At 40.0% G+C, this 18,733-nt stretch overlaps 1 protein-coding gene across 2 annotated transcripts; it reads left to right on the top strand.

Moving 5' to 3' along the window:
- The first annotated feature begins 952 nt into the window (after window positions 1–952).
- On the top strand, window positions 953–17,512 carry LOC124998334. 2 transcript variants are annotated; one of them, XM_047572638.1, is made up of 4 exons: window positions 953–1,110; window positions 14,693–15,286; window positions 15,373–15,492; window positions 15,993–17,512. In XM_047572638.1, exons 1-4 carry the CDS (start codon window positions 1,094–1,096, stop codon window positions 16,912–16,914), a joined length of 1,653 nt encoding a protein of 550 aa, XP_047428594.1. In that variant the 5' UTR covers window positions 953–1,093; the 3' UTR covers window positions 16,915–17,512. The 2 variants fall into 2 exon arrangements, with proteins under 2 accessions (XP_047428594.1, XP_047428595.1); XM_047572639.1 differs by lacking the exons at window positions 14,693–15,286; window positions 15,373–15,492; window positions 15,993–17,512 and adding exons at window positions 2,595–3,188; window positions 3,279–3,398; window positions 4,654–5,717.
- Window positions 17,513–18,733: the final 1,221 nt, after the last annotated feature.

Consider the following 18,733-nt stretch of genomic DNA (forward strand, 5'->3'; position numbering starts at 1 on the left):
AAAGGAAATGGTGAATGAAAAACAAAAACAGAAAGACAGGAACACATCCTGGGATACCTGGCGGTCCAGTGCCTAAATTACCTCCTGACCATCCATCCTCATTATAACAGGTAGTTCAAGTACACATACAGGCATTTGAACTGTATTTAGCCAGATGCGTACTTTTAACTGTAACAGTTATAAACAATGTTTCAAAAGAACACAATGAAAGTTAAAAACACCCTCAAACACCCTGTAGATTTAAGCTACAAAGGAAGTGGTAAATGAAAAAGAAACACAGGAAGCATGTGATGAACAAAGCAGCGACGTGGCCTCCTAGTCTGGAGGCTTCCTGTTATGTGTGCTTCATCATGCAGGTGTAATCGGGTGTGGTATCAGTGTGATCTCTGTGGGTTTGAACTGATTTTTTAGAAAAACAACTGCTAATGTTCAACACATTGTGTATTGTCTCAAGTGATATATAGAATGTGAATGATCCACAGGATCTCACAATTTTCAATTCTAATCACTTAAGTGTGTGACTTTCTATTATCCAGAACAAGGATTAGCCACTTGCTGGTTTAAGGTGGTCACAAGAACAACACAAATATATACAGTTCATAACAACAAACCATTAGCTAGGCTAATTGTATCTAATTACTGACATAGTCAGTAGCTGACCACTGGTCTGCTGGTTGGTTGTCCAGTTGGACCTGGCTTCTAAGGGAGTTTTGCCTTAGATCATGGCACAAGGGATTGTAACATCTCATCCTGTGTATTAATGAATATGAACATAACAACAAAAATGTCTGGTTATCACTAATAGCTGTAAATGCCAGTGAACACTGTACACAGGACTTTTCCAACTGTGCCAGTTTTGCAAACAATGGCTTTCCGTGAACTAGTTAACTTCAGAAATGGGCATGTCTCAACCTACTGATGAGGAGAAAGCGAAACAAAGCCTACCTGAGTGCTACCCAAGTTCTCCACTCAGCAGAAGTTTAGTTATTTCTTTCTAAGCGAGCTGCGTTCCAATCAATTTTCATTTTTATTTTATTAATACAGGTGAAGTTGAAACCTCAATTAGGGGCTAAAGACTGCACAAGGGGAGGGCATGATGTCTCCAGCAAGGTAAAGTTTCAATGTGTATCACTTTCTGCAATGAGAGAAGTATTAGGTTCTTATTAACAGCGTATGAGGTGTAATTACAGCTGCAAACTTGTAAATTGAAGTTGACTTTAAAAGTATGTTACAATATTTTTTTATTAAGAAATTGTCTTGATAAAAATGTTGTCTGGCATTCGTTGACATTTATTTCCAGTAGTGGTGCACCTGCCAGTGGTCCTCTCAGGGAGGGTGTCGAACTTGTTCAATGTGAAAATCAACAGGAGGGCAACTAGACTACACTAGATTGGAACATTACAGTACCCTGCAACCCACTCAATAGTTACCACTTATCAGTTGAGCAGTTTGGACTTAAAACTACTTTAAATAAAAAATAAACCAACTACTCACAATCATCTTATTCATTTTAGATTCATTAAGATTAGATTCAGCTTTACTGTCAATGTACAGTACAGAGCTGCTGAAATATAATTATCATCTACCCGAAAGTGCAAAGCTTTACAGGACTTATGCAAATCCAAAATGAAGAGACACTGTAGCTGGCAATGTGCTATTACAATGTTTTAGTGTGGTCATACTCATGGCTCAGTCAGATCACACTGCAGAATCTGCACTTTGCCGGAAAAAAAGGAAGCCTCAATATGAAAATCTATCACTGACTGACAGGTAGCCACTGTGTTGAATGAGGTAATACAGTAATTTTACTGTATATGGCCTAAACAGTGTATGTCATGAGTTGGAACTGAAGCTCTGTCACCTCATCAATAAACAATGGTAACATAATGCCTCTGGCAACAAATTGATCTTTAATATGGTTAAATATAAATATATAAATATAAAATAATTGTACCATCTTTGTAAAAAAAAAAAAATCTTATTTTACAATATGTCCTATAATACTGCAAAAATGTGTTAAAACAGTATGTAAAACATTGCCTTTGGATGACAAAAAAATACGCTTTAAGATAACATTGTGCGTTGGCGACATCTGCTGGCCAGACCATATAAATTAAGTTTTTGTATTTAAACCAAACATGGAGGACACAAACTGCAATAATCAACAGAAAATAAATCAATGCGCAATTAACTCAACAATAATAATTATAATTAAAAATAAATGTAGGAATTAAATAATTGGTAAAAAAAAAAAATACCCAAAAATGTTTATTTCTCTTGTAATTTGGATCTGTATTGTTGTTTTAATTCCCCGTTCTTATTTTCCCTAACTTAATTGTCCGTTTAATAAGTTTGATTCACTGTAAGCTTTATTTGTTTACAAATGTATCTTTAAAAATCAGTCTGTTTTAACATATGCATTTAATCTGAACTCTCTGAGGGATTCAAATGTGCCCTTTAAAAAAAGAAACATCCAATGTGAGGACTGTCCTGCAGAGCTGTGCACTCCAAATGTGAAGTCAAGTTAAGCACTTTGTTTTCAAAAACATCACTGCTTTTAATGTTTCTCATTTGTTTGGAAATATCTCTTGCAGAAAGGAACTCCATGAGGCTTTGTGCCACTACACCACAGATACTCTCACCTACATCCATACAGTGAGAGGATTCTGTGAAGGCTTCTCCAAATGGATGGACAGGAGGGACACAGAGTTAGACATGATGAGGGACATCAAAGACAGGGTTGATAAAGTCAGCCTCACCATCAGTCATGTTTCCCAGTCAGAATCCAAAGGTAAAGCTTTAAAAGAATATTTAGAGAACAAGTTCACACAGGTGACTGCAGACCGCAGGCGTGCAGAGCTGGAAAATGAGCTGGATGAAGTGTTGAAGGACACTCTGGAAGGTCTGGAGAAGCTCGACTGCTTCCTGGATGCAGTGGAGAAGCTGGCTGTCACCTCACTGCACGTGTTCACGGAGAACCAGGTGTTACGCCTCCCCAAAGAGATCAGCTTTGATCTTGTTCGGGTTGTCATCACTGCTGCACGACTAGTCTGCCCTCTCCTCCTGGACTTTAAAAGAGATGCAAGAGTCTTCTTCTCTCCCAAACTTCAGAATGTGGATGTGTTGAAATATCAACTGGACAGATACATGAAAACCACCAAGAAGATGTGTGAGAAGTTGGAGAAAAGGTAAACTGTTCGTTAACCACACATTCTGCTCTTTAATCTAATGTTGCAAAAAAGAAACAGGAACATCTCCCAGAATTGTGTCTTCCACAGCTGTTTGAGTGACTTTTGCCCGAAGCTGACTGAGAAACCTGTGATAGATGTGAATGTGGAATTACCTGAAGATGAGATGCAGAGGATGCTCCATCACATTAACCATCTTCATGAAATCAGGTAAGTTTTCTTTTTTGCACATATTTGTATTTAATGTATTTCTATTCTGCCCCTCAGCCTATTTTATTTTTTTACTTTAATTCACACAGTCAGTGCGTTTACATGCACGTGAAATAAACAAATTATTGCCTTAATCGGACTATAACAGGAGAACTTAAGTGCATATAAACACGTCACTCCAATTAAAATCAGAGTTCTCATTAGCCGATTAAGACACCCAGATAATGCCATTGGAATTCGATTTTCTCCGGCATGTACACGCTGAACCGGACTTTTTAATCGGATAATGCGTGTGTGCATGCTCCACAACCGCTGCATTGGCATGTGACCCCGGAACAAAAACATCCAAGAAAGTCAGTCGCAGAAGAAGGTCAACAGAGCCGGTAGATGAACTGTCTGACGCTATCTGCACCAGAAGTAGTGCGCACATTACGTACGAGATTTCAAAAATGTACTATTATCATCCATCTGGTTGTTGTTCGAAATGCCGGTCTAGGACTCTTGTTTATTATATGACGTAGTTGGTCAACTGGAAAATGGGCCATATTAATGAGGTATTAACCCGCTGAAAAGACACATATCGGAGGACATGTTTGCATGAGTTATTCGATTTTCTCCGTTGCATGTAAACTGGGACAAGGACTGCAGTCAGAAAGATGAATTTTGAGCATAGCTCGATTAAGCTCTGCATGTAAACACACTGACTGTGTCATTGTTGTGCTGAATTTATTCTGTTGTAAGATTTAAAAGTAACAGGGTGGATGGATGGGTCTACAAAACACTGGACTTGATGGTTTTGACTATCACGGTTTCATAACTTTACTGACCTTGTTTATTTGAACCCAAACCATGATATAGCCAGTTAAAACTAAAGGTGACAGTAATGTACTAAGGCGTAGAACTAAATTCTCCCAAATGGTCTTATCTGTAAAAGGAACACTTTACCATCTGTAAAAGGAACAATTTACCATCACACATCAAAATAATAATAATAGCAATAGTAATAATAATAATAATAATAATTGTTATTATCAATTTTTATAGCTAAACCTAACAGTGGCCAATAATCAAAAACCAATCCTCACCCAAAAGAAAAGAGCAAACTTTTGAAAGACTCTTGGTAAAGAAAAGAGCCATAACTCCTGATTCATTGCAAAGATCTATAATTCCAATAGCTAAAATCTATTTTAATAAATAAATAAAATTATTTAAGCAATCAAACCAGTACAAATATATATATTTTTTTCTTCAACAGGAAAGACCAGAACTTCTGTACAGTCTTCTTGTTCCAGGACGTGGCTTGTTCTGATTTCATCCGTGAGTTTAACAAGCAACAGCCCAGGATGCTGCACTTTCTAGAGAAGCTGGAGGAAGCTGCTGTTCAGCTAGACAAAATGAAAAAAGGATCAAAGATCTCTAGTGTGGCAGGCAGCTCAGTGGGCATGCTTGGAGGTGTGCTGTCCATTATTGGTTCGGTGTTAATTCCTGTAACGGCAGGAGCGTCTTTAGCTTTGACAATGACTGGTGTAGGGTTTTGTGTCACCAGTGCAGTCAACAGTGCTGTCACGACAGCAGCTGAGGTTGGAGTCAAACGTAAACAACAAAACAAAGCTAAGGAAGCCTTCCAGAGCTTCATGGAAGATGTGCAGCGTCTCCAAGATTGTGTGGAGGAGGTGACCAAGCAAACAACCTCAAGACTAGAAGCAAGTAAGTTAGATGTGGCTGTGGGAGTAGGCAAGATTGCTGTTAAGGCTGGTAGTATTGTAAAGGGTGTTGATTTCATTGTTGATTCTGCCTCTGAACTCATTTCCATTGTTGGTAAAGTGGTGGCTCAGGAGGGAAAGGTATTACGTAATGTGCCCAGGGTTGCCGCAGATATCCCAGATATTGGTCAGGCTGCAGTCAAAGGGCCACTTGCCCTCTCCAAGTCAGCCAGAGCTGGTTTCATTGCTCTGAATGCTCTCTTCCTTGGCATGGATATATTCTTCATATGTAAAAACAGCATCAGTCTGGCCAAAGGCAGCGAGGCCAAAGTCTCACAATTCATTAGAGCCAGAGCTGCACTTTGGAGCTCTGAGATGGACTCATGGGAGAAGATCCACGATTGTCTGAACAAAGGTCTGCCAGCATCAGAGAAAAAAAGTGCTGTCCTAGAGACACCGTTTTATCAGTAGCAGAGTTTGGGAAACTAACTGAATCTGATCACAACAAAGCAAAAATTAAAGAAAGCTGATGTCACAGCTGGTATTGATCATTGACTATATAAAGATGGATGGCAGAGGAGCTCTTCTAAAGTGAAGCCAAAGCAAGTAGAGCTCCCCCTTGTGACTGGCAGCAATATGGTAAATGGTCTTACTTTTATATATATATATATATATATATATATATATATATATATATATATATATATATATATATATATATATATATATATATATATATATATATATACATATATATATATATATATGTGCTTTTCTATTGGTTCTCAAAGTGCTTTCACAGTTATAGACGCATCTACCCGTTCGCTCACACAAACACACACACATTCACACACCATTGCCACGCACTGGGAGCAACTGGGGGTTCAGTGTCTTGCTCATTGAACCACTAACCCTTCAGTTCATGGACAACCTGCTCTACCTACTGAGCCACAGTTGCCCAAATAAAGGTCATAAGCTCCACCCCCTTCATGTTAGTGGATGGAAGTTGGGCTGGTAGAGCAGACCATAAGACCATATTATCTCATGTCATCTTCTTCTACCACTTATCCTCACTGGGGTTGCGGGGGTTGCTGGAGCCTATCCCAGCGGGGATATTGCAGGGCTAACACAGAGACAAACAACCATTCACACTCACACCTAGGGTCAATTTAGGGTGAGCATGTCTTTGGAGGTGGGAGGAAACCGGAGTACCCGGAGAAAACCCACGCAGACACAGGGAGAACATGCAAACTTTACCCAGAAAGACACTAACCTGGACTGAACCTGAACCTCACAGTGCCGCCCCAGACCGTATTAATTAAATGACAACTGAAGTAAGTCTGGAGAAAGAGTAGGCAGGTCATTGACCTTGCTCTGGAGGTTGCAGGCTGGTTTTTGTGAAGCGTCTTGAGACGATTTGTATTGTTATTGGCGCTATATAAATAAAACTGAATTGAATTGAATTGAATTGATATCATGGCCCCACTCTCGGACTGCACCAATCAGACTCTCGTTGCAAGATGGCAGCGTCCCTATCGCCCAGACAATAGCATCATTTTGGCCAATTCAAGGAAGTGGGGAATTATTGTCCATGAGCTTTGATAAATAACCAATCGCACTCAATAAATTGAAATTGTTCCATTCTAAGGTCTTCATTTCTCTATGTTCATTCATATATATATATACTTCATGGCTCATTTTGTGTACAAGTGAAATTCGTTGTACAGATCACTTCCTTTTGTTAAAAGTACATTGTTATCACTAACTGAAAGAATAAACTGTTTGTGAAAAATATATCTCAATTTTGTCTTCTTGGAATGAATGTCATTTGATGAATGCGCTTAAAAAAGCTTGGCAGGTTGTTTTTATTATTTATTTATACTCATGTTTGATCCTTTCTCTTCAGCCATTGTCTGTGGCATAGAGACAGTGAAAGTCTTGGGATGAGTACTGATACTTTATAGTTTGGACATGACAAGTTTGAATTGTGAGTACAGAGGATGGTCATCCTTCCCCATCCATGGCTGTGTTGCCCTGAGCAACCACATAACCCCCAGATTGCTCCCTGGGTGCGGCCCTCTTAGAGGCTGCAGCCCACTGTTCCAACTGTACACACTACAAAGTGAATGATTGGATGGGTCAAATACCAGGATTATATTTCCCCAGGGAGGATCAATATATGAACTTGGAACAGCAGCATACTTTAAATGCGTCCTGGGATACCTGGCTATCCAAAGTCTAAATTACCTCCCCATCATCCATCCTTAATATAATTGGTAGTACACATACGGGCATTTGGACTGTATTTAGCTAGAAGCTTATTACGAACTGTAACATTTATTGGTGATGTTTCAAAAGAACACAGCGACAGGTTTAAGCCATAAAGGACTTGAGTCATGCCCTCCTAGTCTAAAAGCTTCCTGTTACCTTATGTATCTTCAGATATGGGTGTGTCTCAACCTACTGATGAAGAGAAAGGGAAACCAAACCAAACCTACCTAAGTGCCACCCAAGTTCTCTGCTAAGCAGGGTTTTAGTTATTCCTTTTCTAAGCGAGTTCCAGTTTCAGTCAGTTTTCAGTTTATACAGGTGAAGTTGAAATCTCAGTAAGGACCTAAAGACTGCATAAGGGAAGGGCATGATGTCTTCAGCAAGGTAAAGTTTGAATGTGTATCACTTTCTGCAGTGAGAAAAGTATTAGGTTCTTATTATCAGCTTGTGATGTCTTCATGAAAGGTGTGTCACTATTCACCTTGATAATCATAATCATTCAGGTGCAACAGGTTACAGCTGAAAACTTGTATGTTGATGTTGACATTAAAAACGTGTTGTAAGATCTTTATAAGAAATTGTCTTCATATAAAATGCGAAAATGAACAGAAGGCCAATTAGACTACACTAGATTGGCACATTACAGTACCACCTGCAACCCACTAAATAGTTACCACTATCAGTTGAGCAGTTTGGACTTAAAACTACTTAAAAAAAAAAATAAACTAACTGCTCAAAATCATCTGATTCAGTTTAGATTCATTTAGATTAGACTGAACTTTACTGTCAATGTGTAAAGTCCAAGTAAGGAGCTGCTAAAATTGAATTATCATCTACCTGGAAGTGCAAAGGTCTACAGGATTTATGTAAATCTAGAATAAAGAGGCACTGTAGCTGGCAATGTGCTATTACAATGTGTTGGTGTGATCATACTCATGGCTTAGTCAGATCACATTGTAGAATCTGCAATTTGTGAAAATAAAAAAAATAAATAAATAAATAAAAAAATGAAAGCCTCAGTATGAGAATCTACTCACTATCATATCACCGTCATATTGAATAAGGTAGAAACTGGCTGGTTTCCACCAAATATGTCCAATGGATAGACCCCTGTTGACCTCTAGTAACTTTAATGTATGTGGACTAAACAGTGTAAAATTGTTTCTCATTTCGCAAAAACCAAACTTCACAGGACCTTTTTTTACTTAACATTTAATCATGTCATGAGTTGAAGCGCATAATTAGAGAGTTTCTTCTGTTACTTCATCAATAAACAGTGTTAATGCCACTGGGAACAAATAGATTTTTAATTTGGTTAAATATTAAGTCATTGTACAAATCATTTGGTTCAGTACCTCACAGTTTTTTATGGGAAGCTTTTGATTTTTTTTAGAGTCCCAGGCAGTATCAAAGGTCTAGTCAAAGCATATTTTGCAGATGTACAGCTCTGCTTTGCCACAGTGGAGTACACTACAGCATAGCAGCAGCTGGAGGTAGACATTATGGAAGGGTGTACAATCTCGCCACTAGCCTTTACAATGGACGCGATTATTAGGGCCTGAAATGGGTGGTAGATGGAGAAAAGCTGCATGGAGGGCTTTGTCCTCCCCCCTACATGGATGACATGATGACTGTGACGTCAACTGCTCCATGTACTACCAGACTGCTGCATAAGTTAAACAGCAACTTGCAGTGGGCTAGGACGAAAGTGAAGCTGAGTAAGTCTAGGAGTATCTCAGTTGTTAAAGAAAAGGTAGTAGATAAGAGATTTATCATAAATGATGAGGTGGTTCCCGCAATACTAGAGAAGCCAGTGAAGAGTCTGGGAAGGTGGTAAGATGTAAGTCTTAGTGATAAAACGCAGTTCGAAGGATTGAGGCAGGAAATGATTCAAGGTATTTCGAGTATAGACCGGTGTCGAAGGAGGATTTTTTCCTCTCCTTCAGCCCAGGATCTTCATACCTTTTGGAAAGGATAGTCCATCTATGCACAAAACATGCGACAATTTCTCACTTTTAGGTTATTTATTTGGCACACAGAGAATAGGTATTGATTCGGCGCTGAGACTTCAGCCTATCCATCTTAGAAAAAAACAAAGCCCCTATCTAAGCATACACAGTGGTCTTGTTCTAGCTAGACTCCACCCATAGACAAAGGAAGTATTCAGTAGTTTTCCATGTGTAACTGGTATCCAACGTGTGAGATATCAGGGTGAGGTGTACCCTAATCACTTGAGCAAGCTGCAGCAAACCAATGGACCACTCCTTATATGGTGAGGTAGCGGAAGTAACATACACAGGCTCAAAGCCTTCTCAAGCCCTTTAAAACCCAACACCAGTCAGGGCACCCAGGAAAGTTATGGTGTTTGCACTTTGGATTATTGCCCTGACTAATGTGGTCACTGACAATGTATGAGGTTCCTCTGTCAAAGGTTGAGAAGCTTGAAAGGATGATTAATTCATCAGGAGATGGCTTGGTGTCCCACCCTGCTTAAGCACGCAGCCTTGTATGGGAAAGGCATAATGGAGCTCCCAGTAACTGGTCTAATAGAGGAGTTTAAGTGTGCTAAGGCTGGACTGGAGATGACTCTCACTCAGTCGAAAGATCTAGTAGTTAGGTGTACAGCCCCCATGGATAAAACGGGGAGGAAGTGCAGTCCGAGAGATGTGGTTCAGGAAGCACAGGCCGCATTCAGGCTTATGGATATCATAGGTCATGTACAGTAAGGACATGGAGGCTTGGGGCTGTATGCAGGGAAACCTCTGTGGAGCAAGGCATCAGTAGCAGAAAAAAGGAAGATGGCCATGGAGGAACTTCATAGATGAACTACGGCAGTGTCACTGGCTAAGCAAGGACTTGAGTCATGCCCTCCTAGTCTGAAAGCTTCCTGTTACTTCATGTAACTTCAGATATGGGTGTGTCTCAACCTACTGATGAAGAGAAAGGGAAACCAAACCAAACCTACCTAAGTGCAACCCAAGTTCTCTGCTAAGCAGGGTTTTAGTTATTCCTTTTCTAAGCGAGTCGAGTTCCAGTTAGTTTTCAGTTTATACAGGTAAAGTTGAAATCTCAGTAAGGAGCTAAAGACTGCATAAGGGGAGGGCATGATGTCTTCAGCAAGGTAAAGTTTGAATGTGTATCACTTTCTGCAGTGAGAAAAGTATTTGGATTCTTTTTATCGGCTTGTGATTTCTTCATGAAAGTTGTGTCACTATTCACTTTGATATTCATAATCATTCAGGTGCAACAGGTTACAGCTGAAAACTTGTATATTGATGTTGACATTAAAAACTTGTTGTAAGATCTTTATGAGAAATTGTCTTCATATAAAATGCGAAAATGAACAGAAGGGCAACTAGACTACACTAGATTGGCACATTACAGTACCACCTGCAACCCACTAAATAGTTACCACTTATCAGTTGAGCAGTTTGGACTTAAAACTACTTTAAATAAAAAAATAAACCAACTGCTCACAATCATCTGATTCAGTTTAGATTCATTAGACTGAACTTCACTTTCAATGTGCAAAGCCCGAGTACGGAGCTGCTAAAATTGAATTATCATCTACCTGGAAGTGCAAAGGTCTACAGGATTTATGTAAATCTAGAATAAAGAGGCACTGTAGCTGGCAATGTGCTATTACAATGTGTTGGTGTGATCATACCCATGGCTTAGTCAGATCACATTGTAGAATCTGCAATTTGTGAAAATTAATTTAAAAAAAAAAAAAAAAAAATGAAAGCCTCAGTATGAGAATCTACTCACTATCATATCACTGTCATATTGAATTAGATAAAAAAAAAACATTCTTTTCCCCACTGGCTGGTTTCCACCAAAATATGTCCAATGGATAGACCCCTGTTGACCTCTAGTAACTTTAATGTATGTGGACTAAACAGTGTAAAATTGTTTCTCATTTAGCAAAAAACAAACTTCACAGGACCTTTTTTTACTTAACATTTAATCATGTCATGAGTTGCAGCTGAAGCGCATACTTAGAGTTTCTTCTGTTACTTCATCAATAAACAGTGTTAATGCCACTGGGAACAAATTGATCTTTAATTTGGTTAAATATTAAGTCATTGTACAAATCATTTGGTTCAGTACCTCACAGTTTTTTATGGGGAGCTTTTGATTTTTTTAGAGTCCCAGGCAGTATCAAAGGTCTAGTCAAAGCATATTTTGCAGATATACAGCTCTGCTTTACCACAGCGGAGTACACTACAGCATGGCAGCAGCTGGAGGTAGACATTATGGAAGGGTGTACAATCTCGCCACTAGCCTTTACAATGGACGCGATTATTAGGGCCTGAAATGGGTGGTAGATGGAGAAAAGCTGCATGGAGGGCTTTGTCCTCCCCCCTACATGGATGACAGTCATCATGACTGTGACGTCAACTGCTCCATGTACTACATGACTGCGGCATAAGTTAAACAGCAACTTGCAGTGGGCTAGGACGAAAGTGAAGCTGAGTAAGTCTAGGAGTATCTCAGTTGTTAAAGAAAAGGTAGTAGATAAGAGATTTATCATAAATGATGAGGTGGTTCCCACAATACTAGAGAAGCCAGTGAAGAGTCTGGGAAGGTGGTATGATGCAAGTCTTAGTGATAAAACGCAGTTCGAAGGATTGAGGCAGGAAATGATTCAAGGTATTTCGAGCATAGACCAGTGTCGAAGGAGGATTTTTTCCTCTCCTTCAGCCCAGGATCTTCATACCTTTTGGAAAGGATAGTCCATCTATGCTCACTTTTAGGTTATTTATTTGGCATACAGAGAATTGGTATTGATTCAGCGCAGAGACTTCAGCCTATCCATCTTAGAATAGAAAAAAGCCCCTATCTAAGCATACACAGTGGTCTTGTTCTAGCTAGACTCCACCCATAGACAAAGGGAATATTCAGTAGTTTTCCATGTGTAACTGGGTGAGGTGTACTCTAATCTCTTAAGCAAGCTGCAGCAAACCAATGGACCACTCCTTATATGGTAAGGTAGCGGAAGCACAGGCCACCCTGAGGCTTATGGATATCATAGGTCATGTACAGTAAGGGCATGGAGGCTTGGGGCTGTATGCAGGGAAACCTCTGTGGAGCAAGGCATCAGTAGCAGAAAAAAGGAAGATGGCCTTGGAGGAACTTCATAGATGAACTACGGCAGTGTCACTGGCTAAGCAAGGACAGTGGGTGAACTGGGAGAGTGTAGATAAAAGGAAAGTTGAAGTGGAGAGAGCTGTGGCTAGGCCAGTTAGCTGGTGTCTTCTAGTGTTTTACTTCCAATTTTGTCAGAGGAGAGAGATGTTGGTTGAAGTGTAGTTGCATGTCCTATCCCTTCTTACCCAGTACTGTTCACTAGGCTAGTTAGCAGGTGTCTTTTAGTGTTTTACTTCCAATCTTGGCAGAGGGGAGAGGTGTTGGTTTAAGTGTAGTTGCATGCCCATCACTTCTTACCTGCTGCTGTTGGCTAGGCTTGTTAGCTACTGTCTTCCTGCTGGTTGCTAGTTATTAGCTGACTGGTAGCTAGTGTTGGGTCGTTCACGAATGATTTGTTCGAAAGAATGAATCTTTTGAACAAACTGTATCGAATCACTTTATGAAGTGATTCGTTCTTTTCTCAGTGTAGTTGAACAGAGCTCAGCGCGGCCCGCACGTGCATTCTCTGACTTGTGACTCTTTGTGAAACTTCAGCTATCTGCAGTTAGCCAGCAGATAGCACAGGGGGACGGTGCGAGTGTGTGGTGTGAAAGTTATTTCGATATTTGTTTTATATTTTTAAGCTATTTATTTTCTTTTTTATTGCATATTTAAGCCTATTTAAGTTTATGTTGACCTCTTATATTTTTAATGCAGGTTCCATCTTTACTTTTTATGTCATTTTCTTGTAATTGATATATTTGTTTTTTTGCACTAAACTGAACGAGGCCTATTTTTATTTTTGATTGTTAAAATGTGTTAATATGTTAAAATATACAATAGTGTTTGTTTATCCTTTTGCTTTTTATTTATTTTCCACTTTCATATTTTTTTGTATTAATTTCAGTGGAATAAAGCATAGACAGTCACAAAGGCTATATTTTGTTTATTTGAAAGGCTGTAAAGCATCTCTTAGTGTTGGGTCTTAAGCCTATACTGCAGCAAAGGGAGGAATATAGTCAGTGATTGTGGAGAGTGATCCAGTAAGTTAATGCTACTGATCTACTGATTCGCGTTGTGTCACTGACTCGAGTCAGTTCGCGAACGGATCACTTGCTTAATCGAGCTATGCTTAAAATTCGACTTTCTGGCTAAAGTCCTTGTCCCAGTCTACATGCAGCGCAAGAAAATCAAATAACTGTTCTCCTCTTCCACGTCAGGTGGCGATACGTGTCTTTTCAGCGGGATAATACCACGTTAATATGGCCCGATTTCCGGTTGACCTATTACGTGATATAATAAACAAGAGTCGCTCGTGCAGCGGACCGGCATTTCAAACAACAACCAGATAGATAACACTACATTTTTTGGTCTCGTACGTAACGTTCGCGCTACCTCTGGTGCAGGTGAGATCCACGTTCTCCCTCAGACAGTTCTTCTAGCGGCTCTGTTTCTCTTCTTCTTCTACAACTGGCTTTCTTGGACGTTTTTGTTCCCAGGTCACACGCCAACGCAGTGGTTGTGGAGCATGCGCACACGCATTATCCGATTGAAAACTCCGATTCCAATCGTATTATCTCTGTGTCTCAATCAGATCATGAGAACTCTGATTTTAATCGGAGTAACGTGTTTACATGCTCTTAAATTCTCCTCTTATAGTCCGATTAAGGCAATAATTCATTTTTTTTCACGTGCATGTAAACGCACTGACTGATTAGTTCACCAAGTGTACCACCAGTATGCGAACAGATCAGTTAGTGATTCGTTCGAAACATGGAATATCAACATAGAATAAAGAAATGAATCAATACTAGTAATTTTTATTATTATTTCTCTTGTAATTTGGTTCTGTGTTGTTGTTGTAAATCCCTGTTTTTGTATTTTCTTCCTCCATTTAATTGTCAATTAAATTAGTTTATTTCATTGTAAGCTTTATTTGTTTACAAATGTATCTGTGAATATCTGTCTGTTTTAATTTATGCTTTTAATCTGAGCTGTGTCTCTGAGGGATTCAAATGTGGCCTTTAAAAAAGAACATTTATTGTGAGGACTGTCCTGCAGAACTGTGCATCCCAAATGTGAAGTCAAGTGAAACACTTTGTTTTCAAAAACATGTTTCTCTGTAACTTTCCACCAAGAATAAGTATTTACTGTCTGTTTATTGTACTTCTTTGGAAATCTCTCTTACAGAAAGGAACTCCAAGAGGCTTTGTGCCACTACACCAAAGATACTCTCACCTACATCCATACAGTGAGAGGATTCTGTAAAGGGTCCTCCAAATGGATGCTCAGGAGGGGGACAGAGTTAAACATGATGAGGGACATCAGAGACAGGGTTGATAAAGTCAGCCTCAACATCAGTCATGTTTCCCAGTCAGAATCCAAAGGTAAAGCTTTAAAAGAATATTTGAAGAACAAGTTCACACAGGTGACTGCAGACCGCAGGCGTGCAGAGCTGGAAAATGAGCTGGATGAAATGTTGAAGGACACTCTGGAAGGTCTGGAGAAGCTCGACTGCTTCCTGGATGCAGTGGAGAAGCTGGCTGTCACCTCACTGCACGTGTTCACGGAGAACCAGGTGTTACGCCTCCCCAAAGAGATCAGCCTTGATCTTGTTCAGGTTGTCATCACTGCTGCACGACTAGTCTGCCCTCTCCTCCTGGACTTTAAAAGAGATGCAAAAGTCTTCTTCACTCCCAAACTTCAGAATGTTGACGTGCTGGCATATCAACTGGACAGATACATACAGACCACCACCATAATCTGTGAGAAGTTGGAGAAAAGGTAAATTGACTTTTAGATACTAAAATCATTTTGCACAGTAAACACCTTACTCTGTAGAAAATAAATTATAACTAAAGTTTTCACAGCTGCTTTAGTGACTTTTGCCTGAAGACGACCTCAGAAACTGTGGTAGACCTCGATGTAGATTTGTCTGAACACGACTCACGAATGATGCTTGATCACATCACTCAGCTTAATGAAATCAGGTGAGTTTTAACACAGTATATGTTTGGCCCAAAAATGGTCTACATACTGCAGAGCCCAGGAGGCAGTTTGGATGCTTGCTCAGGGCATCTCAGCCAGGGGATGCAAACATTCTGTCCTAAAGCTGCTTTTCTAACCTCTATTCCACAGCTCTTCCTACCACCTCTACTGCCACCATGATATGACATAGTTCAGTGCAGTGCTGTCCAATTCCGGTCCTCGGGGGCCACTGCCTTGCATGTTTTCGATGTTTCCCTCCTGCAACACACCTGATTCTAATGAATGGCTCCTTATCAGGCCACTGCAAAGCTTCATGACGAGCTGATCATTTGAATCAGGTGTGTTGGAGGAGGGAAACATCGAAAACATGCAGGGCAGTGGCCCCCGACGACCGGAATTGGGCAGCACTGGTGTAGTGTATCTCAACAGCCACCTGATGAAATTCATGCCAACATTCTTGTCTCTTTTGGAATGAACTGTAATCACTCTTTTCTTTTCTCAGGAAGGACCAGAACTTTCAAATGGTCTTCTTGTTCCCAGAGAAATCGAGATCTGTCTTTATCAATGAGTTTAACGAGCTACAGCCCAGGATGCTGCAGTTTCTGAACGAGCTGGAGGAGACAGCTGTTCAGCTAGATAGGATGAATAAGGGGGCAAAGATCTCCAGTGTGGCAGGTAGCTCAGTGGGGGCAGTTGGAGGTGTGCTGTCCATTGTTGGTTTGGCATTAATTCCTTTCACAGCAGGAGTGTCTTTAGCTTTGACAATGACTGGTGTAGGGCTGGGAATCACCAGTGGAGTCAACAGTTTAGTCACCACTGCAACAGAGGTTGGAGTTAATACTACACAACAAAAGAAAGCCAGTGCAGTCTTTCAGACCTTCATGGAAGATATGCAGCGTCTCCAAGATTGTGTGGAGGAGGTGACCAAGCAAACAATCTCAAGACTAGAAGCAAGTAAGGCTGGTTGCATTGGAAAGGGTGTTGATTCCATTGTTGATGCTGCCTCTGCTGTTAAGCTGTTAAAATGTGAAGAACTCATTTTCGGTGCTGGTAAAGTGGTGGCTCAGGAAGCAAAGGCCTTGTGTAATGTGCCCAGGGTTGCCGCAGATATCCCAGATATTGGTCAGGCTGCAGTCAAAGGGCCACTTGCCCTCGCCAGGCCAGCCAGAGCTGGTTTCATTGCTCTGAATGCTCTCTTCCTTGGCATGGATATATTCTTCATATGTAAAGACGGCATCGGTCTGGCCAAAGGCAGCGAGGCCAAAGTCTCACAGTTTATCAGAGCCAGAGCTGCACTTTGGAGTTCCGAGATGGACTCATGGGAGAAGATCCACGATTGTCTGAACAAAGGTCTGCTAACATCAGGGGAAAAGAGTGCTGTCCTAGAGACACCATTTTATCAGGAGCAGAGTTTGGGAAACTAACTGAATCTGATCACATCGAAACGGGATGGTGTCAAACATTTTAGATAGTTAATATAATGCTGGTGCATGTTGAATTGCCAATATTCTGATCACAATAAAACAAAAATCAAAGAGAGCTGCTGTCAGCGCTGGTATTGATCATTGACTGTAGTATGGATTGCAGAGGAGAGAACCTGTGGATTGTCAAATCAAATGATCCGTAAGAACTACTATGGATTTGGAAAAGTGGATTAGCCTCACTTTTAGTTACTTTCAGATCATTTCAGTTATAAATGTAGCTAAATAAAAGATGCCAAGAGCTTTGCTGAGAAGTAACGTTAACCATACAACACTGTAGCATCCGACTGGACGTTAAAAGGATGACCAGGGAGTGATCGCAAATACTCCTTTTGTTATTTATTGTTGGAACTGAAATAGTTACTGTCGGCTGTAACTACACAAAAACACCATCCACAAACTTATATGACAGCCCTCCAGAACATAACTTAAGTTACTAAAGGTATGACTTAATCAAAAAATACAGCATAAATTAATATTACCTGACACTAAATGTGTACCACAACACCAGGTTTCTAATGTTTCTAATGCAATGATCCATTAACTTCTCTTTTCTTTGGAAGTTGGAGATATAAAAATATATCTCTGACGGCTTTTCAAATCTGTTGCTACAGTCAATCACACAACAGCTCTTCATATTATTAATTAATTTTACAATTTAGATACTATTAAAGTCTATGATTCAAACTAATGCTACTGATCTCCATGTTCAGCTGTCACTATTTGCCACTGGGTTGCTGTAACCATGGAGACTTTGCTTGCTGCGATGCCTCGTGCATACCCTCTATTGCGGCTCCACTCTCAGGCTGCACTGATTAGACTCTGGCTCCAAAGTTGCAAGATGGCAGCGCCCATTTTGCCTGAAAAATAGCATCATTTTGGCAAATTCAAGGAAGTGGGGACGCATTGTCCGTATTTATACAGTCTATGGTATTGATCATGTAGCTGTACCTTTAGCCATCTTTAACCACTCATTTTGTCAAACATGAGCTTTGATAAATGACCAGTCGCACTCATTAAATTGAAATGTTCCATTGTAAGGCCTTCATTTCATTGTGTTCATTCATTTCTTTCATTGACTGATGTCTTGATATAGTTTGTTTTATATCTTAGTTTTAATAATGTACATAACATCATGATCTACATAGTAATCCTCAGCAGAGGGAATGTGTTTCCAAAATCAGCATAAAAATGTAACTCACTTTACAGCATATATTTTGTGTATAAGTGAAATTTGTTGTTCAGATCACTTCATGTGCAATGGGTTCACTAAAAGAATAAAATGTTTGTGAAAAATACATCTTGAATGCGTCCTTAGAATGAATGTCATTTGATGAATGCGCTTAAAAAGCATGGTAGGTTGCTTTTGTTATATTTTTTACTCACGTTCCATCCTTTCTCTTCAGCCATTGTCCGTGGCAACTCACTGGTTCTCATGGAGCATTTATCAATATTTAGTATATGAACACGACAAGTTTGATTGTTGAGTATAGAGGATGGTCAACCTCCCCTGTCCATGACTGAGGCGCCGTGATCAAGCATATAACCCCCTGGGTGTGCCCACTGCTCTGTACACATTACAATGTGAATGACTGGATTGTTCAGAGAACAGGATTGTATTTCCCATGTTTATCTCATCTCGTCTCATCTTGTGTCGTCTGGTATAACTGGCTCACTATCCTCAATATAACGGGTAGTTCAAGTACACATACAGGCATTTGGACTGTATTTAGTCAGATGTGTACTGTGAAGTGTAACAGTC

The sequence above is a fragment of the Mugil cephalus genome, chromosome 20 (genome assembly GCF_022458985.1).
Source record: "Mugil cephalus isolate CIBA_MC_2020 chromosome 20, CIBA_Mcephalus_1.1, whole genome shotgun sequence".
Lineage (NCBI taxonomy): Eukaryota > Metazoa > Chordata > Actinopteri > Mugiliformes > Mugilidae > Mugil > Mugil cephalus.